This window comes from Perna viridis, chromosome 10 (assembly GCF_037379345.1).
Source record: "Perna viridis isolate PV_CMFRI_1.1 ecotype Kerala chromosome 10, ASM3737934v1, whole genome shotgun sequence".
NCBI lineage: Eukaryota > Metazoa > Mollusca > Bivalvia > Mytilida > Mytilidae > Perna > Perna viridis.
The window spans coordinates 14,138,930-14,164,106 of NC_142454.1; the positions used below are offsets into that span (position 1 = coordinate 14,138,930).

The following is a 25,177-nucleotide window of genomic DNA, read 5'->3' on the forward strand; positions in this document are numbered from 1 at the left end:
ATACGTGCGGGTATTTCTCATTCTTTGATTAACGGTAATATTCTACACAAAGTACGAAAGCTTGATACTCACCCAAAATGCTAACTAAACCGTTAAATAGGCTCATTCGTAAGAGAAAAAAGTTATGATATTGTTGTCAGATTGTTAAGGGTAGTATTTTGGTATTAAAATTGATTCGCTCATAGGTCTTTATACAGAAATTATAACACTATAGTTTATTGCATGACATGGGTTGTGGCCTTATTGTATGGCTTATGATGTACCGTGATTTTCAACATCGCATGGGAAGAATTGGGATTAATTTCACAAGCGATGGGGACATAATTTGTTGTTACAAGGGACTCAGACCATTTTTTTAACCGATGTTAAGTGTAGCTAATTGTGTAATATATTTTACCACCATGGCATGAAGAGAATACTTAAAGTACTGAAAGTAAGGTTCATGTGCCAGGAAGTTTGAACAGGGACTAATAGTTATCTATGTTCGAAAACCTGATCGTTGAGTGTGGTGTGCAAGAAAGCCAATCTTTGCAAGGTGTTCTTTTGCCGAAGTAGAACGGCTATTTTGCGGTAACTTTTTAGACTCTTTCAACACAATGACAAAGCCAAGGAAGAAACATAGACACGTATCCATATTAATTACAGACAATACAATCGGTCTGAAGTTATCTATTGGTCGTCATTGGACTTATAGACTTCTTAAACTATTTATGCTTAAAGTAAAATTTTTGTAATTTATGCTTAAAGAATATCGAACATAAAATTAGCATTATGAAAGAGTTATCATTCATGATTTAACTGATTGAAGAGTTTAAGAGAGGGGTATGTATATGGTATTCTCGAGCTCGAAATACAGATCTTTTACTGAAATGATAGTTATTGCCGACATCAGTTAATTTTTTTTTTTGTTTTAAGATGATGTTGTCGTTCGCTTATTCGACTTTGAGACATTGTAGACTCACTAGTATAGTCCGACATTGATTGAAATTCCTTTTTTTATTTTAAATTGCTTTATTATTATTTCAGAAGATGGATGTATGTCATCTTAACAAAAATAACTAAGTAACGTAATACATATGAAGAATACATACAACACCTTTCTTCGAGAAAGTTTTTTTTTCTAAACTTGTAACACCTATATAATTGAAGTATCTGGTTGTAATATAAGATTATTTAACATTTTTTTTCAGCGAGAGGGAGTTTCTCATGGTTATCTCGTCGAGCGGCTTTGCCTCGAGGCGAGATGCGCATGAGAAACTCCTGCAAGTTGAAAAAATATTTAATAATCTGTTTATCGCTGTTTTGCCGAATTGTAAGGTATTAGTTTTCTTTTATTTTCAGTTTTCTTGACGTAAATAAGTAAGTTTTATAAGCGCTGCAAAATTTCCATCTGCGATTTTTTATCTGTTGCTCTAGCTTGTATGTCATGCGGGGACATAGAAACTAGCGATTCTCAATCGACTGGCGTGAAATTGAAAATTATCGTATAGCAAGATCAAAGGGATTTTTCAAACAAAATAGCGATAATATGGATTATTACTTGAAGTTTTAAAGACTTGGCTTTGAGTTTGGTTAGTGTAACTCATTTTGATTTTGGTTGGTGTAACTCACTGTCTCGTACAATATATTTGACCCAACGAATTTTAATTACGAAGTACACACATTGCGTTGTATTGTGCCAACTCAGGAGAAAGCATACGAATAATACCTACATACTAAAGGTATGTACATATTTAAGCAGATAAAACAGGGTATCAGACAATAATTCTGACTTCCTATCATTCAGTCTATTATCTATTATACATGTAGGATTTAGGCTTAGTAGACAGCTGAAATTTCTGTTTGATTTCCAAATAAACACATTTGTACTTAATTGAAAACTGCCTTTGTACTTAATTGAAAATTGCCTTTGTACAAAATCATCTCTCATAAGTATACAATAGAACCTTATCCTATGCATCATACAAGTCATCAAGAATCTTATAAAAATGTTCTGCTGTTTTTTTTTTGTTTTGTTTTTTTGGGAGGTTTTAAAATTTTGATTAAACCAGATTTGATCAATCACTTCGATTCATCAAGCATGTTTTGTTTTTCTTTTTTCTATTGTTAACGCCTTGAATAAATAATTTGGCAATTTGATAATTGAATTTCGGAATTTATATTGGCATTATAACATTATAATTACCAGTTGTTTTTACCATTAGTTTAAAATACGGACTAATTCGTGCTTGCTATAGCAATGCTCGAAGTGAGAAATCACCTAAAGGACAAACGTCGCCATCCAAGGTGAAAGGATTAAGGAGGAGGAACGCCTTGAATTTGAGGACAAATAAATCGAGTAAGCGTGTAGGGACAGAATCTGAAAATTCTGTCGTTAGCGAAACTGAAATAGGTAAGTTCGTAATTGATTTCTCTAAAGCTCGTCAGGAAACCAGTGACTTGGGTGAAAATCCGCTTCAAGCATTTAATCAATTAGGTTTTAGGTTTTTTTGCAAAACAAACCAAGCTAACAAGAAAGCATGTATGACTCTATAGGTTACTTCATTCCATGTAAAATATGAAAAAAGTCCGGAACAAAAATATGTCATTTAAACATCCTCATTAAATCTATAAAAGAGTAAGCCAATTTTCTACAGCAGAACGGGGAAGTTGCTGTTAGGGACGGACACATGCCTGTCAAATCCTTCTTTTCCCGTCCTATAACCAACATTTATTACTGGACAAGCGCGTTCATAATATAAATGAGTTTAATGCTAGAGAAAAGACCAGGTATGTCAAAAGAATTACTGAAATACCTCCGTGACATGACGTTCGATTCGCGGCAAGTAAATCATCGTCTAAGACAAGCAAGGCGACCACGACCATAATGGTGCATTATAAATCAAGATCTATTGTCTTTCTATATTACTTCAAGGAGAGACACTAATAATCACAACGTTCATTCCTCAGTACAGAAATTACAAACAAGTGGCAATATATTCGCCATTTTTTCTTGGCAGTCTTTTCGTAGGAAATTAACCATGTATACACAAAATCATGTATTTCGTACAACTCCAACGGTAAGCGTTGTACCCAATCTGGCAAAAACTTTTTTTAAAATCGCATGTTTCGAATGCAATGGACAGCATCCGGTCTACTTTTGCAAGAGTAATCACGGGAATCAAGGTTATAGCGGTAATCAAAAGAATGTAATCCAGGAACAAAGACCAGACATGGAAAACAGACATACATAACAAAGAACATAAAGTAACTATAATCATACATACAAAGTAACAAAAGCAAATGAGCAACTCGGACTCTACTAAAAACTGGTGCATGGACCAGGTGCACCGGTAAAGTAAGCGTCCTCTGCTATTCTAGAAACATCCGCCGAGTTGCTCATAAAAAGTCAAGTCCGGGGTAGACAAATGAAGAAAGGAAAACTATCACCCGTGGAATAAATAAGTTTTCATGGTGCAGATGGATACACCATACCGATCCACGAGTTCATGATGACGACCATAAAACTTCTGTAGTGATGACTTCAATCTTGTAGCAACATAACCCTGTTCCAGAAGCCTATTTGTTAGAATTCTAGCGCGATACAAAAAGTCTGCGTAGTTTCGGCAAGCTCTGGTATAACGTATGAGTTGTGATATGAACACTCCATACGCAGGTGCCGAAGGGATGTTGCCACAGATGAAAGGAAAGTTGACAATTCTGAATGAAAAGTCATCACGTTTGTCGTAAAGTTTGGTCAATAGTTTACCTATACCAAACTTAACCAAAGACTCATGCACAACATATTCTCTTGTTACCTGTAGTTCACCCATCAATATTGAAAAAATAGATTCTTATTTGATTGATTATCCGGATGACTTAGAAACCCAGATATTACTGTTGGGTTTTGAAACAGTTTTTTCGTTGCATTATTCTGGTTCTCATATCCCAGGAGAAGCAAGAAACTTGAAAAGCGCAAGGGAATATTATAATATTTTGTTTGAAAAGGTTAAAAAGGGAATTAAAAGCATGACCTGTAGCTGGTCTGTTTAAATCATAATCAATACCATTTTTATCCGTATCCCCCTTAGGCTTAGTGCCAAAGTGTAAAGAAATGATTGATTCATCATTTGATTTATCCAGAAAACTCCCCGTCAACTACTTCATCGATTCTACTAAATGTTATTAGCCACTAATTTTAAATCTATTAGGTTTCAAGGTAAACAATCAATTTTTCTTTGACAAATGGTTTCCGTGCTTGGCTTCAATCAGTTGCACCTTGTTTGAAAAATGTGCCACACTTTTGACTGGGTCGTAGTGAAAGACAATCTGACTGATATATAATCCATTACTTAGTAATGTTTTTTTCTTGGCAAGGAAGGTATCGAATAAAGTTTGAATTTACTTGAGACCTCGTAAGGATTTATTAGGAACTAGGCATACCAGCGGCAGAGGAAAAACCTGTGCTATCTAAAACAAAAATAACCTTCTTAGGTATTGCAATTGATACATTAGAAATGAAGCTAAAATACCAAAAGATAAGCTCGATGAGCTCTAAAGAAGATTCAACTCACGCTCAGTCGCGAGAAATTACCACTGCAAAAAGGCAATCTTAGTTACGATAATTAAAATTTACTTGCAGAGTTATTTCATCAAGTAGAGTTTTCTGCAGAAGGCTCATAGATTCCCACGATAAGCGTAAAAAAGAAACATCACAGAAGCGAATCACTTCATCAATGAAAGCTGACTTTAGGCTGGCTTCATGGTCAACAAACTATGATTTAAACATTTTAAGTGATACAAATGTAGTTCGGGGGGGGGTTGGTTTCGGAATTTACTTTAGGGGAAATTGGTGCTACAGTGTGTCCAATGTTTTGTGTGGGTCTAACTTCAAAAGTAAGATTTTTTAACACTGAAAACTAGGCAGTTGTGTATTTGGCGAATAAGAACGCGTCCAAATCACCTGTGGTGAAACTGGTATTTAAAACGCTTACGTTTACTATTTGTATAAAAGCTGAAGATAATCTAGGCAAAAATAATTCTATTGCCTATGCACTTTCTCGTTGTCAGTGGTCCGGCAGGTAGCTCCAGACGCATGGAAAATGCCTACAGATTTACCGAACCATGTTTGGCTACTAAAGATATAGAGTCGGATAGACTACTGGCCAGCTCTATATGCCACAGTTCAGGAGAAACGTATGAAACAACAATATTCACTTTTAAGTCATTTTAAAAACACTTCTTGTTAGACATTACTTGGCCAATACCAGTTGAAAAAGTAACCAAATATATAGCATACCTTTCAATGAATGAAAAAAGTAAAACATGTAATAGCGGGATTTCCTTTTATCACAAGACACAAAATACCCAGGACACAACTAATACTTTTGTTATTTCAAAAATGTTAAATGCCATCCATAGGCAAAATTGCAGCAAAAATAGCAGGTTACCGATCACACACATCATTACAAAAACGTATTAAGACTCTCCAAAACGTGTGTTTAAATGAGTACGAATCTAAACTTTTAAGAACTTCCTTTATTTTAGTATTCTTTGACATGCTTAGAGAGAGAGAGTTCACTTCTAAACTCAAAGGAAATCCCAGTACATCAGCTATTCAAATGTCTGATGTCAGCATAAACGATAAACAACTAGGTATCAATGTTTGAAGGAGTAAAAACCATCAAAGAGTTTATTCTATAGTCATCATAATTAACAATTACGCTAACGCACAAGCATTTTTCACATCGTTAACTAGAGAAAATTCCTAAATTCACGTCCAAATATTCCGAGATGTCAACAATTCTTCATTCACTTAAGCAGTTCTACATTAACCCAGTATCAGATGTCAGCTGTGCTATGCTATGTAAAACAATATAATTTTGTGAAATACGAGGAGCGCACCTTTTTAAATCCCATTCCTTTACATATGTGCCGCCAAGAAATAATTACCACGGTATTAGCAACGATAAGATTAAACATTAGGTAGATGGACATCAAGTGCATATGACCTTACATTCGAATACACATATAAAAGATAAAGTAAATTCAAATTTTGATTTTCGGTCCAATTGTAGTTTAGACAATTGGGTCAACAGGAGATGCAGCTAAAAAGCGAACTGGCGAGGATAACCCGAATCTTAATGACAAAAAAGTAAAGATAGACGGGATAACCAAATCTGGCATTATGTGGTCCGAATTTGACCATGTCTTCAAGACAAAGATTACGGAAAACCTCGAAGTTCACCTTGGGGCTAACGACTTAGTATAGTCAAATACTAAAAAAAACTAATTGAGAAAACATCAAATGTTTCTTTTGTAGAGCAAAACTGTTGGTACCTGACCTAAACATAATTTGGTCCAAGATGTTGCTAAGACTTCATTGGCACGGAACCCTGACACAAAAAAATTACAGGTAAATCTAGATAGTGGCATAATTGCGCGATACGGTCATTTATGATTAAGGAACAACAATTTCTTATTCGTTACATGTCAATCAAAGCATCAGAATTAGAGTTTTTCAGACATGACGCTACATATTTGTTACTACTCAGCAACATTAAAGGAGCACTTGAAACTTTCATTTTTGTTACGGACAGTTTTTTTCCCCATCAGAATGCTAAGTTTGCAGGGAAAACTGTTTTGGTCGTGAGTTCATTTCTTTTCTATACGATAGAAATATATGCATGTGACGCCTTCAGGGACACAGTTAAGTATTTTGTATTAACATTTTTTTCTAAATTATTATTAAGAGGTGCAATATTGCCATGGCGTCTTCCATGAATTAACAATTTCAAGTTCCTCATAGTATATTTTTTTTTCATTTGATTCACCCCATATCCTACAATGGCTACTAATTCTATTTTCCGGATATATCCACATTACACAAATTTAAAGAGTAATCAAGGTAACCACGGTTATAGCGGTAATCAAAAGAATGTAATCCAGGGACAAAGACCAGACATGGAAAACCATCGTATACAACAAAAAACATATAGTAACTAAAATCATACATACAAAGTATCAAAAGCAAATGAGCAACTCGGACTCCACTATAAACTGGGAGCATGGACCAGATGTAGGGTAAGCGTCCACTGCAACATCTAGTTTTCTAGAGGTATTTTCTAAACCAGCAAAATTAAAACAATAATCAATTGCCGACCGATCAACCCACTGGGCGTTCTATCATTAAGTCGGAAGTGCCAATAGATGCAACAAAGACAGCCTTTCTTACAGCACACACGGTTTGCTTGAATTTACCAAAATGTTATTTGACTTATCCTATGTTAAAGCCACTTGTGCAAGACTTATGACATGTGTCCTTTTAGGACTCCGATGGAATTATGTGTAGTCTACATCGATGAATTTTTCAGATAGTTTGACAAACACATTACCAGACGGAAAACAATACTTAACCGCCTTGGTCAAGCAGTTTATAAAAATAGCTCCAAAAACCGCTATCCTTCTCAGGTTACATAATGAATTCTGGGGGCATTTCACCTGATCCGGCTAAAGCAGAGGCTATCAAGAACATGCCAATTCTAACCAATGTAAACGAATTTTGTTTTTCCTGTGCTCATGCAGTTATTATAGGATTTGCAACAATATCAAAATTTGTTAGGAACTTAAAATTTTACAATAAATCACAGATCTAGTCTTAAGAAAAGTGATGTCAATAGTTGTGCCAGAACTTGAAGAAACTACACAGACTTATTGTATCGCGCTAGAATTCTAACAAGTTGGCTTTTGGAACAGGGTAATGTTGCTGCAAGATTGAAGTCATCACTACAAAAGTTTTACGGTCGTCACCATGAACTCGTGGATCGTTAAGGTGTATCCATCTGCGCCTTTGAATCTGTTTAAATCATTTATTCAACGTGTCATAGTTTTTTCTTTCCTTGTTTGTCTACCCAAGCGGATGTTTTTAGAAAAACAGACGACGCTTACCCTATCGGTGCATCTGGTCCATTCTCCCACTTTGTAGTGGATTCTGAGTTGCTCATTTGCTTTTATTGCTTTGTGTGTATGATTTTAGTTGCTTCATGTTCTTTGTTGTGTATGTCTGTTTTCCATGCCTGGTCTTTGTCGCTGGATTGCATTCTTTTGATTGCCGCAATAACCTTTGTTCACTTGTTTATTCTTTATCTCATTGTCCCTGTCCCATTTGTAAACATTGAGATCAACAAATAAATCATTAAAACAGAATACATTAACCATTGAGCTTGACTCAGACAAACCTGAAATAACCCCAACATCAAGCAACTGAATAGAAAGTAAAGCTAATCATATTTAAAAAAATGACAACACAATCAAAACTACCAGCATCAGAAATAATCGGTCACTACAGTTCCGGTGGACTCGATTTTGAGTAGTAATGCAAGTACTAAATAGGCAAGATTCGATGTAGTGTTATACCAAAAAAACTTAGTTTTTTTTACGAAGGGATACAATTAGGGATCGAATATCTTTTGTGAAAACAATATCCAAAGAATGAAAATAAATTGGAAATCTATCATTTTCCAATAATCTAGTAAGGGCAGTCGATAAACCCATCGGATACAGATTGAATAAACAAAACTATATTTCCGTAAACAAATTGGATGGGAAAACCCATTTTTAATCAACAATCTGCTAGTGATATTACATTACGTATGTCAGCCAGATATTAGCATTTCGTATTGCTCCCTGGCCTAGTGACATTGTTTGACCTCACTACAATTACGTCCGTAAGAACTGATTTTACTATAACATGTATAATGTTTACAATCTACAGTCCCGTTATAAAAAAGGTGAACTATTAATTTTTAGCACTTCGGATGTGACTTCTCATTTATTATGTTACCTATTAAAGTTTCTGATGAAGTGATAATTAAGTATTATTTAATTTATAAGTGTTTTGTTCTTTGTACAAAAGTGTTACGTTCAAGTCATTATTGCGCTACATCTAATAGTCACGTTACCAATCAGAAATATTTAGGCACACCATCAGTGTTGACCTGTCTAACCTTCACAGTAGATTTATAGACAACAATTCAATACTCACTCCAAAGGAATCTTCTTTTCATATCTGTAAATAAAAGGAAAAAAATATACGTTATTGCTAATGTGTAAATATGTTCCATGTGGAAATAGATATGGAAGTGTTGTGAGTAGTTTGATATAAGATTCACATAACCGTTTGTATATTTTCCAAATCTGACCAAACAAAATATTTTAATTAAAATCGATATTCTTATTATCATTTCTTCTTTGATCTCGTCTTGATGGCTTTTTAAGCGTATTTAATTCTTATTTCTGTTTTTCTTCTTTTTGCCTTCTATTAAAGATCTAAACATAATGTGAAATTTTGTTTACACCTTTTTTATTTACAATCTGACTGTATGGTATATCAAGAAAAATACAAAATTTGTTTTTCGTTTGTGTATAACAATTTTTAATTCAGATTCCAATGGCATTGGAATTTCGTATAAATTACATTATACAATTTTGTAATACATACCCACATTCCTTACAGCGATAGAGTTTCGATTTCTTCTCCCCAGGTTGCCTACAAACATAACATAAATCAATTTACATGATTTTTGTTTATGTTAGATTACTTTTAAATACATCAAAATATTAATGCGTTGGTTTTATAAGAATGATATATATCACTCTGACTTAACATTATTAACTATATTTCTGAATTTATCTTGTTGGTCTAGAAGAAGTTTCATGTTTCCTATTTCTGAATTTATTTTGTTAGTCTACACTAGGTTACATGGTTCCTATTTCTGAATTTATTTTGTTGGTCTAGAAGAGGTTACATATTTCCTATTTTTGTTAGGTTGCATGAAAGATCTCTAGGTGGTGCATCAAATCACAACGTGCAGCAAATGAAATTAGTAGTTTCAGTCCAAGAAACGGTTTGGTGCAAGATTGTTCCCCTACTCATCAACATAAAGATGATATCTGGTACCTTTACATTCCTCCTTAACTAATAAAATTGTGGGCAAACAATATTTCAGATTCTTATCAGTAGAAGTCACATTTGTACCCTTATTATCAAATAATCTAGATGTTTGTAACTCAATTGCTCTAAAGTTTAAACCATCTTGACATTTAACAAATAATGAAAAGAAGAAAATGTCGAAGCCCAATCTAATTATATCACAATTATTACAATTACATGTGTTTAGTGAAATGCACTTTTCGACAATTAGCGCTGATGTCTTTACTTATTGATGTTCTATGTATTTCCAGAAGTACTATTGATTCAGAATATGAAAGATACTTGTTTTTGATAATGTCTAAATATATACCCCTGCTCAATCCAAAAATTAACATATGGTTCAATGTTAAAATTTCTAGAGCATTTACGCAGACTTACAGTAAGTCTTTCGATTATCATTTTTTTCTCTTCCGTAACTTCTTAAATGGATTTGGCAAGGAACGTATGCGACATATTGTTACGACACTTCAGGCTATAAATCTAAATCACTATGGCTATGCGTTACGTACTTGCAGGAAAATGACACGTTAACGTGCCTTGAGTTATCTCCCCTAACACTGATTTATCGTTTTTGCCTCTATGCTAGCATTCAACAGTATTGTCGAACTGCCTAATTTTGGTCTTGTAATCTGATGTTTTGTAGCATTTGTCACCATGTCAAGCATCTTTAAATCTTTATATCTAGAAATAGCTCACGCCAAGGCTTGCAAAAAAATTACCCACAGCAAATAGGATTACCACAGAAACCATGCAGAAATATGCGAAAATTTGCAAAGAAGTTGATAAAATCAGGTTTTACAATATCACATTTCCCGCAAAATATCTTAAATTTTTATTTCATGCCCTGAAACTGTCAAAACTTTTTCCTTCGAAAAACCCTTCCTCATGTGGGCATCACCGGTTAGATTTTGAACTATTTCACTTTGTAATCCACTCATTAAATTTGGCATACTTTCACTTTCACAATGAAGTCAAATTGTCATTGAAAAAAGCCCTTTCAACATTGAAAATATATAAAACATTGCAAAATACTTCTAAAAGTCTCCCTTTTCAGAAAATGTTTTATCAATAATAGATTCTTCATTTTCAATCACTATAGCAACCACCTGTTTCCATTACTGTCATTTTTCATTCCTAACCACAATTGCGAAACTAAACTGAACTGTTGAATGCTGGCTATAGGAAAAACTTGTATAGATAATGACAAACTGACAAGTGCATAATGTTTGTCTTGTACATGGCCAACAAAAATGTCCCGTCGGTCAAAGCCATCCATGGATATTCCTCGAAAACCGTATTAGATAAAAGCAAGCATGGAATTGGAAAAATTATCGCCTTGTCAAGATTTACAATAATTCTATGATCACAAAACCCTCCGACCAACTATAAGTGAGTGATTGCCCATAAATCGAATTTTGACCAAACAATTCCCATGTATAGAGCCAAAACCAAAGAGAGGTAATGTAAATAGCAAAGTTGTTCATGATAAAAAAAAACGTATAAGAAAAGTATAGGGTTCCATTCAGTATTTTATGAACTGTAGGAGTAATCGCCCATCAATCTTTTTTTTTTAAATTAAAACTCGCGTATAGAGACAAAATCATAAGAGATAGAGGTGTAATGTAAATGACAAAGTTGCTCAGAACAAGAAACTCTACAAGGAAAGTATAAGGTTCCATTCAGTATTTTCAACACTGTTGGAGTTATTGATCAAAACCTGTTTTTTAACGTTTTTTGTCATAGCAACGGCCATTTTCTAGTATGAAAAGTACCTAGCAACAACATATTTTCTTCCTCAGTAAGTTTATTGCTTCTACCAATGTCAAAGATCAAAGGTCAAGATCATTTGATAATTCAATCGAAAACTATTTGTCGAACGGATTTTTTTTTTCAAATTCTGCAAATTTGGTGAAAGAAAAATAATGTTAACTGCTTTGAAATGTCGTTATGTATTTTTATCTTTAAAAATGGTGAATTAAAGGAATTGGTGGGAAAACACCGATTCACGACATTTTGCGAAAATTCAAAAAAAGTAAAACAAATTCACCGCCTTGTGATTGCGACACCAAAATATAATTTACTTGGTCATTTTCAGTGTTTGCAACAAATTTTATTACGGTCTATCCCCACAGGGGGAGGGGGACCTTACTGTAATCACCACAGGGGAGGGGGACCTTACTGTAATCCCCACAGGGGGAGGGGGTCTTACTGTAATTCTTTTGATTATTATTACTTTTCCTCCTTTAAATTAATTCTGAAAATTGATTTGACAAAAAACGTATGAGACAAATTGTTATGACACTTCAACTATAGATCTAGATCACAAGGACTATGCGTTAAGGACTTGCAGGGAAATGACAAATTAACGCGCCTTGAGTTAACTTCCCAAACACCGATTTGTCGTTTTTTCTTCTATACGAAAAAAACTTGTATAGATAGAGGCAAACTGACAAGTGCATAATGTTTGTCTTGTACTTGGCCAAAATGTCCTGTAGATCAAAGCAATCAAACTACTCCTCGTATGAGTTATATAACTTTTTTTAAACCGTAAGGCGTAGAAACATAAGACTTTCACCATTCATCCTATTTGACATATACTGTTTCCAAAATCAACACATTCTAGCAATAAGAACATTCTTTTGTGTTATTGCAAGTTGGTACACTCAAGGATGCTAAAAACTGTGTTTGTCTGGAACTATTGAAGGAAAAAGTTCATTGATATTAAGGACTATATTCGAATACAACAAATTCGCGTGGTGCGCTTTGCACGGTGAGAATTAGTTAATTTTAAACTTTTTCGTCTGCTTAAATGTCTACTCTTTATGTTGTCTTGTTACTTTTTTTGTATCCCCTTTCCTTTGTCTATGTTTCCAGAAAATAGTACCATATATCTTCATTAATAAATCATTTCGATAATAACAATTAATTAGAATATTTTAGCAATAAAGATCATTAGTCAAATAACAGTTCTTCGAAAAATTATCAACATTTTCTAAACTTTCTCCGTATCTTTGCGCTTTACTGTTCTAAATGTACGGATGTGAATACTACTTAGTTGATATCGTTGATATTCTGATACTGCATTACCACTCTAACCGGTATGGTTTAAACGTTCTGTTCCTGTTAATTAATCGCATTAGAAAGAAATACCCATGGTCAAAATTATATTACGTAAGGACAATTAAACTACAAATGTACCAAACAGCAATTACTAGAAATAGAAACAACTATCCATTGAAATAGCTATAGTCTATTAGAGCCAACACGTTTTTTAACAGTTGAAGTATTCTTCAGAAAAATGATTAAAGTTGTCAAGAACTATTTTTACCTTTGGTTTTTAATAAAAATAACCGAAATAGGATATATAGCTGTCATCTGTTTTGATGCGGTGTTTAGGACAATAATGCAAAAGCTATGCTTTACGAAGTTGGCATTTATAATGAGCTGACTGATATAAATAGTATGACCGTGATGACTGGTGCAAAACATACGAATAGCTGTAGCATTTGTGTCCGTATACAAGATTATCAAAAGTTAACATGTTTCGAAAGTGGTTGATCATGACAAAAGTTTAATGCAAAAGATAGTTGAGGAACCTTAGTATATGGAGAACAATTCATGGTTATTTAAACTTCATGACAAGATGGAATCATTTGCAATATATTATTATTGGGCTTTTATAATTAAAGTGTGAGAGAAATTAGGCCTAATTTCACAGACTATTTCATATAAAAAAATAAAACTGTCGTTAGAGTCGCCACCCTATCTAAAGGTGTGAAAAATCCAAATTATGACTTAAGGTGACGGTTATTGCATTAATAACATCAGTAAATCATTGTAGTAACTGACCATCAATTACATACACCCAGACGAATGCAAATGTGAATATATCAAGTTCAATGGATAGTTTTCTTTCACACGAAGATACAAAGAATATTGCATCAAGTTCGCAATCAGGTTCCAGTGGTAGTATATCCCCACATTCGCAAACGCAACATGAATCAATGAGTGTTGGTTATAATAGTGACATAGAAAATCGAAACAATCAAAATGGCGATTTTTCACTCAGTCAACAAAGTGTCGGCCATGGTCTATCTCAAATGTCAAACCAAAACTATTTTGAACATTTAGACAATGAGCTCCATGACAAGACAAAAGATGCATTTACATAGAAACATTACTTGATCTGATTGACTATGATGATAACGTCATAACTTAGTACAGAACTATGCTTACGAGCCGTGCTCGTACATTGACAGTGGCCCAAAAGGGAAGTTATGTAACAGAAGAAACAACAAAAGCTAGTACATGCAGTTATAAATATGCAAGATACTGTTATATCATGAATCTGTTTATCCTCGGCGACTCTACAGAAATTCATTAAGTGTTTAGTAAATCGCATAACCTCCGTTAGTACAACTCATGAAACTGAACGTCCGAATGTTAACATTAATTTAAATGCGTTAGTTCATTCACTTATTAGTAGAGTTGAAACATTAGAGAATGAAATAAAGGAACGTAAACAGTCAGAAATAAAACTTTCTTCTAGTCTTAAAACTGCTAATGAAACAACTATCGGCCTCAAAAATCAGCTGCAACGTCATATTGACGAGATCAACTCAAAAGTGACAAATTTGATTTTCTACAAGAAAACAGTTGATGATAAAGCTTTTTGCGAATTTCACTATGATAAATACACAAAACGTATAGAGTTTATTGAACAAAGCCACAAACGTGACATTAAAACAAATACAAACACTTCACGGAAATCATCTCAAATTAAACCCGACGCTAATCCACAACAGACAACTAAAGTAGTAAACAAACCAATTGCTCGTGGCGATGATCATAATTTAGAGACAGAGCTAATGGGTTCGAGGCGTGAAGAGATTAAGAACTCAAATTCGCCAAGTAAACCGTATGACAAAAATAACACGCAAGCGCTTGAGGCTAAATCGATACCGTTGTACACGACGAGGCAAATATTAATTATAAGATACCGGTGTGTATTGATCGGCATTCGTCTAAACCTGTTTCTTCTAAAGACTCCTCAGGCGTATTTTTGGTGTTGTACGGCGAAAGCGAAAAAACAAGTTTTTATGTTGATAATATTGATAAAAGATCAACGAAGTCTGAAATAGTTCATTTCATTGAGAGTAAAGGTCCGAGAGTAACGCATATCGCTATATCTAGTAGTAGAAACGGTAAATTTGACGCAAAAATGAACTTATCCCGTGAACACGCTGAAATACTTAAACAATCCGATTTGTGGCCAGAAAATGTGAAATGTAGGAGATGGTTCAATAACAATTATTGGCAAGAAAGAAGGGATAATTATTAAATTCGTTCTGGTGGTTTTGGCTACCCAAGGAATTAAACACCCGACCCCCCCCCCACCCCCCCAAAATGACAATGAGACACTCGATTATTCGGTTAATAGAGATAATTAGTCTATTGATAATGGCGGTAAATCTCTCAATTTTAACATGGAATGTACGAGGTGTTACATCGTCGTCGTTTTGCATAAATAAAGTTCTGGATAATTATAAATGTGATATACCTGTTTTTTAACTGAGATTGAACGAGAGATGTTTTGGTTCCATTGATTCTATTCATCCAAACTACAAATTATGCGACGAACTGAATACAGACTATTTTCGGTACATTGGTGGTGGTAAATACGCATTACTTATAAATAATAACTTGTAGTTCAGTATTAATTGTATTGAACCACCTATAGAAAGTCGTATCAGCGAATGTCCCTCTCAGACAATCAAAATATATTTGTGTTTGTGTTGTATCTTTCTTCAGACAATGCAATACATTACTATAAGGATTCTATCCAATGCCTTGACGACTTTTTTAAGTACTATTCCCAGTTTGGTCCAGTGATATTTGCTGGTGATTTTAACGCACAGTTTGATACTAAGCCAGCATCAGCGATCGCACAAAAGAAAATTGAATTATTCAAAGACTTCTTGCAGGTTAATTCTTTAGTACCTGTTAATAAAACTAACCTGTGCACCAGTCAAACATACACTTTCCCGACATTGAGAACAATGATTGACTATATCTTAAAACCGGAGACATTCCGAGATTGTATCTCAAATTGTGAAGATGTCAGTACGGCCGATACGGACATTGCTTCAGACCATTTTGCGTGTTCACTGTGCCAGTCGTGGCTTCAATACAAATGACAATGACTGACCTCCATGCTTTGGATTGAATAAGGGAACAACTGAGCACCTGATAAACTATCAGTTACAAGTAGACTGCAATTTAACGCCGTTGTTAGAGGTACCCGGTGACCGTTATTCCGTTGAATACATAGACCTTCTAAACGAATCGATAACTAATATATTATTAACGGCATCTTATAAGGCGATCTCGTATCAACATATCAACTCGAAATATCAACTCCCCTGTCTAAAAGTACTATTAAACAACATCGGTTAACTAGAAAACATGGAATAGACTACCTTAGTAAATAGTGAATTATTTCAATTGATGATACAGTTGTCTGTATGTAAACCTGCAGGAAACATAAAATAAAATGTATCAGTAAAACAAGGTGTTCGTGCAAATGCCAAGATAAAAACATAATGACAAGAAGTAGGACGAAATATTATTGAGTTAATAAGTATTTCATTTATCAACAAGAGAGTCAATATTAGAATCAGTAAAAATATAAATCAAAGATATGACAATAATACGGTGACAATAACCCTTTTGGTTAGTTTATTGATTTTTTTTTTCAGACTATTTTTAATTGACATGTTCAGAACTCATGATCAATAAGAATACATTTAGAATTTTCATATGAATATATTAGATTTACAAAACCAAATGGATTTGTTTTCATATTTGTGTAAAAACAGGTTGAGTAATTTAAAAGTGAGGTATATAGTGTAATACAAACGTATCTAGTTTTGATTTTTTCTAATGAAACGAGAGATAAGCTGGCCATTGAGAATGTCATACCTTACGGCACAATGCTGCAATTTACTTAAATTAATCGGACAATCTGTACGTGCCGATTCAAAACAGAGTTTTGAATTTATAAAACGTTTACAGTAACCGAGTTTGTTTCAATCAAAATGATTGTATACTCCTTTTCCAGTTCACAAGAGGGTCACTTTTATTATACTTTGGGTACAGCTGGAACTGGAAAATCACAAATTCATATAACTGTCTAGATTAAAAATATGTCCTATTTATATTTTTCAGCACGCAACCCAACCCATTTATTTAGTCTATCATAACAGTTCAGTTCTAAATTAAAGATCATTTACAAGAAATACATTTGTACCATCATTTTGAATAGATTTTTAAACAAAGATGTATCCAACAAGTTGTATAAAACCACACAATTGCTTATTGTTCTAACAAATCACTTAGTTCCTACAATATGTCAAGTCGCTCATGACATTTTCGCTCATGGCTATCAGCTGAAGCAGATACTATTAAAATAAAGAAATTTATATTTAAATTAGATTACATTTTATAACTAACATTGATATAGAACAGTAGAATATGTATGATCCAATAATTTATTCAAACTCGTGAAAATAAGACCGATGCCAGCGGTGTATACAGGTACATAGAAAATGGTCCCCATCATCCTGTTGTTATTAATCCCAGTTTACTTGTATAGGTAGACGATTTTATCTTTATCAAAAAAAATAACTTCATATCAATGCAAACTTTTGGTGCAAACTATAGTTAAATATCTTTTTTTTATTTCATTTTGATTATTTCATTATGTTTCTTCCTGTTTCGATTTGTTTTGCTTTATTTTGCTTTATTTCTTTTTGTTTCAATTTTGTCTTGCAGTGTATGGGTACCCGCCATAAGAATCACCTATTAACATAAATATCTATCATGTCTGGCCAACCGCTGTATAGTTGTAACATTTTTAGATCAAATTTAATTTGAGACCGATAAATAAATGGTGGTATTTCGTACGTACTTGCCAAAAAGTATGAAATATGCTTTTTATTACATAAAACATGTATTTTCTTTGCATGTAAAAGTTACAAACCTGAAATTAAAAGTCCCCAGGAGCTGCTTAACATCATTTTCCTTGACTTTGCCTGGAATGCATGTTATAGACGGTATCTCCGGTGGTTTTGTGGGGGTCAGTTGATCAATATGAAGTTGTAAGGCCTGGAGTTTCTTTATCAAAGCACCATCCGGGCGGGCTTTCTCTAGCATTTTTCTTTCAGTGTCCATGGTTTGCATTGATTTCAATTCTGTTTTCATCGAATTTAAAACCCGTTCAATATTCATTTTCTCTTGTTTCGATTTGTCTTGTACTGATTTTATCTTTTCCGCAATACATAAATCGATCATTGCTTTCATACGATCTCCTTCCTCTTCTATTGCCTTGATAACATGTGCAATTTCGCCTTTGAATTTCTGAAGCCCAGATGATACTTGCTTAATATTACCTTCAAGGTCCCGAATCTTTGGTTCCAACTTCAGGGAATTAGCCTCTCGAAATTCTGTAACAAAATCATGGATTGCGGAGAACTTGTGACCATAATGTTTTCCGGTTACACAAGTGCTACAAACGGGAACATTACATGTTTTGCAGAAGAAAGTGTAAGTTTCATTGTGATCATCACATTTTGATTTTACTTCCGGAATCACTTCTGTTGCCAACTGAAACTTGTGACTACGTGCATATTTCTGCTTTTTGTGAAGAACCTTACAGTTGTCGCAGTAGTATTGTTCACAATCCAAACAAAAGTGAGTTCCCGGTGCCTGTTCACAGATCTCACACGGTTTCGTTGAGACCTGCGCCATATTTGGTTTAGTGTACTGAACCACAGGTAAATATATCATGTGATTTAAATATGTAAACCAGGTAATTCTTTATCGCGGATAAATATTTATCGTTTTATGTATTGCATGCCGTTATCTTATAGTTTCCTGGTTAAATTTAGGTGCAGTCATTTGTAAAGTTACTTTCTCGAGTCGGATGAACCAAATTCAACTGAGAAAAACAACTACGAATTCTAGTTAAGTTAATAGTTAGCCTATTGATATTTCATTGAAATGTAAAACTGAGAAGTGATAGATTAGTAAGACAGTTCGTCAAGCAAATACACACAAACAAACAAGGAGCTGGATCTTAAGTGTGTTCTGTAATCATTTTATCACGAGCGTCTCCAAAGTTGTATGTATTAACCTATTACCAGATGGTAAGCGTGCAATGGCCGATAATAGTGGCAACAACTTAATTCTAGAGCCGTCAAATGACATATGGATAGAATATTGATTTACTGTATTGTAGCTGAAGGGATTTTGTCCTGCCTAATTTCACGTCTCACCTTAAACACTGAAAACACTTTTTATATTTGCAACGTATTTTGTGTTGTTTCTTTATCAATTTCAAATTTCAAATTTCATCCGACTGGACTTTTATAATTTTCACCCTTCGTCAAGGCTAATCTCATGCTTATCCTGAATGTTATTAGTTTTTATGCCATATCTTTGATCTTGAATTATTACTGCAATAGAAACTTGTGCTACATGTATATTCCCGACTCTACAGGTTCATTTAAAGGCACTTGTACAGATGTAAACTCAGTATTTTTTCGTTGAACACTTTGTGCTGTGCGTTTAACGTATATAAAGAGTATCATAAAATGGAAGCTAATTACCCCTACAAAACTTAGATATCAATTCATTTTTTTTTACAAAACGTACATATGTGACTAATTGAGGTGTGTTTATTTTACGCCCCACTTGGCGTGGGGTAGTAAAATAATAAGGATAGCCGTCCATCTGTATTCCAAACTGTATTCAGTACCAGTTTCGGAAACGTGATACGCAGATATACTTTTTTCCTAAATGGAAATGAAACATGATTTTAAATAGGATTTTGAAACGATTCCGGTAAGTTTGTAGATATAATATTAGTCAACATCTGTTTAAATATAAAATTGTTAGAAAGAAAAATCACTATAAAATTAGGAAACGCGGGTTCAAACGGTAATCAAGAATATTATACAAAAACAAATAACGACTAAGAAAATAGGCACACAAAACGCAGATCATTGAATATCACGTGCAAAGTAACAAAAGTAATCGACTCCACTGAAATATGGAAGGATGGACAATGTGCACTGGTAGGATACGCATTCTCTGCTTTTCTACTAAAACGTTCAGTTAAATATTTTGTCGTGTTATTTGTAAGTAAAAAGCTTCCGCTTGTCTTGGATTGTCGTTTAACAATCAATATTAGAAATTTATAACTTTTATTTTATAAGATCAAAATCACAGTTTGGGTAGTTTTCCTGCAGGAGAGAAATGTAGTGTCATCATGATATCAAGTCCTACTAGAACACAAGGTAATAATAACTTCCAAAAATGGTAATATTTATATTTGACATTTACGTCATATTTCTGTTTTAAGGACTACGATCAAAAGTTAGTATTTTTTGTAAAGTTTCATTATAAACGAAAACTCGTGTGCAGTGGAATTACTCTTATAACATATTCAAAATCCATATCAATTCTTTATTCAGAAAATGTTGGAAATAGTTTTAAACATCTTTGATAACCTTATACTGCTCTTTAGTTTGGATACGTCAAGGAATTTTGGTTGTGTCCGTTGTTAATACATATATTTGTTATATCTTTCTTGCTGGTGTTTTACTTTTTTACTTGACTTTCCAGAAATCCTCGTTTACATGTACTAATAAATCTTGATAAAGATAGTATTGAAGCATATCAAAAAAGTTCATATTAAAAAAGGCTACTTTTCAGTTACTGTCAATTATTGAAAAAAAGTAATTGAATGTCTACTAAAACAGACATATAATAATGGATTGTGTTTTGAACGGTTGCCTCACAGAGTCATGCAAATTGTATACCATCCATCACACACGAACTTAACAAAGATGTTCATATTGTTCACAAAAGGGACATTTAAAAAACAGATGAATTCATTGGATTCGAAAACTATTTAAACTTAAACATATACATATTGTTTGACTTATGCTTTGCTTATATGCACAGACTATCTTGGCAATTACTTTGAATGATAAGTTTAAATTCATTTACAATTCTGGAAATGGCACTGGTAAGTTATGCTGCAGATAAACTAATACAAAACAAAAAAAGTTACTTTTTCAGTCTTCAATGCTGTGTTTGTACCTAGTAGTAGTCCTTTCTGTATTTACACGTGTACCTTAGAGAAAACCATATATTCCTCACCCACTAAGATCAGCCAAGTCAAGAATAATATCTCTTGTAAAGTGCCAATTTCATAGACAATATAGCTAATGTGTATCTCAAAAGTACAAGAACCAATCGGTTAGCTAACATTGATTGTGTGGTTTTTAACTGTGTCTGAATAAAAGTGACATCTTTGGGTTCTTTTATGTACACAAATTTACTCCTGCCTGATATTATGTAGACTACCACTTGATAGTTCGGTCTGCCTGACAAATGATATTTATTTGTATATATTTTACCATCACCATTGATTCAAAGTATCAAAATCATATATATATAGTGTATGAAACACAAAGAAATTTTCAATCCTCGTTTTTCAAACGGTAACTTTAGGAACTTTTATTTACTTTGCCTTGTGCTATCGAAGTAAAATGAAATATATACAGCATATGTTCATTTGGTGCCTGGTAAATGATCTTTTTCGAATTTAAACAAATCAAAAAGCATGACTGAGAAGTAAATTTGAAATTCAATAGTATTAGTTTTGTGTGTACTGCCCTACTGAAGATACAGACAAGTCGTGCCCTGTATACACACATTCAGTCTGTGACCTTTATATTTTGGGCAACCAACTAAATCTGATCGTGTGAAAAAGAAAAAATGAAAAAAAATGAAAAAAACAAAACAAAACAAAACAAACCAGACACAAATAAATAACAGAAACTAAATAACAGAAAGCAAAAACAAAACAAAACAAAAAAAAACACTCAAAGGTACAATTAAGAATAACATTACTATATTAATATAGGTAGATGTGGTTGAAAATCTGAACATTAGTATGAAACAATGTTTTGTCAAAATTGCCTAAAACCTGTTATAATTTTTATTTGAAGATACATATACCTTAAAGTTACTATGTATCTGTTTTAAAAATATACACAAATTTTCTTATGATTTAAAAATAACACAGAATTGGAAAAGGGTGACCACATTAATAAGGTAATATAAACAAAATGTTAATTAAATGTCAAAAGGAAAACATTTAACCACTTGACCTAAATGTTATTTTCTTGGGTGTATAATTTAATGTGATGCACACACGATTTCAAAAATGATTTTTAAAAGAAATCGTGCTCAGTTTGGTTAGATTTTATGTCGTCTCTTACTCGACGTAGGTGTTAGCAATTTCTTAAACTTGCATTAGCACTGGTGTACGTTTTATATTGCATTAAAGTATTTCGTTATTTAGAAGATATGCATTGAACATTATTTACTGAATCTATTGCATTGCTCTAAATCCATGAACCAGTATACTCCATCCTTTCCCAACGGAGATAATTTAGTAGACTAATATAAGATTTGTAGTTGGTGAATTAACGACACACTTTTTTTATTTTTTTCTAGTGTAAATGCATCGCTATTTAATGATTTAAAATCCTAGATGGAGATTTAGGTTATGCATTGTCAAATTTATTTTATCCATGGCAACAAGACATCATCGGAGTGGTTTGAACTATTTCTCAACTACAGCTATTTAGCAAATAATTTGAATTCAGAACTTTACCATAGCATTGAATAAGTATTATGCATCATATGTTTTCATCCTTTAAACATTGTTTAGCTAGAAATGAATGGAAAAAGAAGAGCACATTTGATGCATTTGTCTCAATTTTGTTTTTTGTTTTTTTTGTTGTTTTTTTTTTGTTGTTTTTTTTTGTTTGTTTGTTTGTTTGTTTGTTTATTGTAGGAAGTGTGATTACAAAAATGTCTTATTAGCTGGCTATGTTATCAGCTTTACCTTAGTTTACCTATTTAGTTGTCAGTGTACACATCGTTTGTTTGTTACATTATTACAGAAACTATCAAAGTACTGAATAGAATGACAAACAGTTGTTGTTTATTTTTTTTATTTTTTTTAATATTGTTTAAAGTATTTATATAATATGGTGGGTCAATTTCATAATAAATGTTCAATATTTTCTGTGTAATTATAGGTCAGATACAATATATCCCAGATAAGATATATTTTATTCGGTGAGAAATTTGACCAATTTAGCCATCAATCCAGTCACTGACTAGCAGAAGGTTTCCTTGAGAATCATCAATATGACATCAAGAAAGATATTTGTTTATTGTGTGAATTCTGATAACCTCTTTACATAGCTTGATAAAGAATTAGAATCTTATACCTACTATGTATATAAAGAGCAACCAAGGGAACCAAGGCTACTGCGGCAACCAAACGAACGCAATCCAGGGACAAAGACCAGACACGGAAAACAGACACACACAACAAAGAACACAAAGCAACTCAAATCATACATACAAAGTAACAAAAGCAAATGAGCAACTTGGACTCCACTAAAATTGGAGCATGGACCAGGTGCACCGGTAGGGTAAGCGTCCTCTGTTTTTCTAGAAACACCCGTCGAGTTGCTCATAAAAAGTCAAGTCCGGGGTAGACAAATGAGGAATGGAAAACTACGACACGCCGAACAAACGAGCTCTCATGGCGCAGATGGACACACGATCCACGTATGAGTTGTGATATGAAAAATTCATACGCAGGTGCTGAAGAAATACTGCCACAGAAGAAAAGGAAGTTGACAATTCTAATAAAAAATATCACGTTTGTCATGAATGTTGGTCAATATTTGACAACAGTAGTCATCTCAGCACTAAGATTCATGATCAAAGAGACGACTTTAATTTTAATATCATCAATTTTCCTTGCATGTGCAGCAATATCCCTTCATCTACTGTATATGGTTTTATATTTCACCATTGATTCGCTACGCTTAAGCAAGTACTAACTTTTCTAACCTCCTTGAACTCCATAAATATCTGCGTAACAGACTATTGAATCCTGGGATTGAGGAAATATGTCTTAAATGGTTTTTTACCACATTAGATATCAGTCCTTGGTTAAAAAAAAAACTCCGTTTCTTCTACAACAATGAGCAATGATTTTTTTTTTTGTAAAATGTTCTTTGTGACGTAGATTTAACCCACCATTTCGTTTGAACTGCCTGTACCAAGTCAGGACAATTGCGGTACCAGCTGCTCCGGTGGTGTTAAATCTATATTACCAGATTTGATTTGGACATGACGTGATTGAGTCAGATTAGTGTTTGGTAATTTTGTTGTCACCCTTATTTTCATGTTTCAAGTATAGGCCAATTTCTTTAATTCTAATACGCTTTGATATTGTTTACAACCGTATATGTTGTTAGATTTTAAATTTCGGTATCAATTGTTGTCCTTTTGATCATTTTTGTTAATATTTCCATAAAGTCATTAAATATTTGTCGTTGATAGTAATAAACACAAATTTTGATTTACAAGTTAATGTTAGTATAGCAATACGATTCCAATTATCTTGGGAAAAGACTTACTAGGTTGAAAGAGAAATTCTGAGAACCAGGATTCTAGCGGCATTTTATACTCTGCTCTAAGCCTTCATCTGATTCTGCAACTTAACATATATCACTAAAAGATTTGGATAGATAACTTACGAGTTTGAATATGAACACATTATCAAACTAATATGGTGTTGTAATAAATGAACGAAAAGTGAATTCATAAAATGAAAGGCGAAAAGTTGAATAAAAACAAAGCTGGTAGTCGGACTATATATGCAGAGTTGTTCAGAAATTATCTCAAAGTGGAGAGTTTTCTCAAATGACGAAATACTATGTTTAAATTCTGTGAGTATTCATTTGGTTTCTATAAGATTATTATTGTTTCTACAACCTCTATGCCTTGTAGAGGACGCTTACCCTACCGGTACACTTGGCCCATACCCCCAGAATTCCGTGGAGTATGAATTGCTCATTTACTATTGTTTCTATGTACGTTTCTCATTTTGGTTATTTCACGTTCTTTGTAGTGTGTTTATGTTTCCCTGTCTGGTCTTTGTTCCTGGCTTACACTCCTTTGATTCCTGTTACAATCTCGGTTCTTTTGATCACTCTTTATTGGTTTACTTTTGATCATTAAAGTTTGCTATAAACACATTTT

The 25,177-nt window shown here is 33.4% G+C and overlaps 1 protein-coding gene and 1 long non-coding RNA gene across 18 annotated transcripts in view; one reads left to right on the plus strand and one right to left on the minus strand.

The window, feature by feature from the left end:
* The window catches only part of LOC148604626 (transcription intermediary factor 1-beta-like), a 293,163-nt gene that overhangs the window by 209,450 nt on the left and 58,536 nt on the right, over positions 1–25,177 (minus strand). For 10 of the 17 annotated variants that reach the window (XM_088550097.1, XM_088550089.1, XM_088550098.1 and 7 more), the window contains exon 1: positions 18,012–18,823. The exons of 4 other annotated variants lie outside the window; for them this stretch is intronic. In XM_088550097.1, the coding sequence (XP_088406223.1) occupies positions 18,012–18,817 (806 nt within the window). In that variant the 5' untranslated portion in view covers positions 18,818–18,823. Of the gene's footprint in view, positions 1–9,021; positions 9,047–9,478; positions 9,527–18,011; positions 18,824–25,177 lie in introns of those variants that run through there. 3 more of the 17 variants (XM_088550099.1, XM_088550085.1, XM_088550084.1) reach the window with 3 other exon arrangements.
* LOC148604635 (uncharacterized) lies at positions 18,824–24,328 on the plus strand. Its single transcript, XR_015916100.1, has 3 exons — positions 18,824–19,873; positions 20,248–20,328; positions 23,152–24,328. It is a non-coding gene; the product is annotated as an uncharacterized LOC148604635 (long non-coding RNA).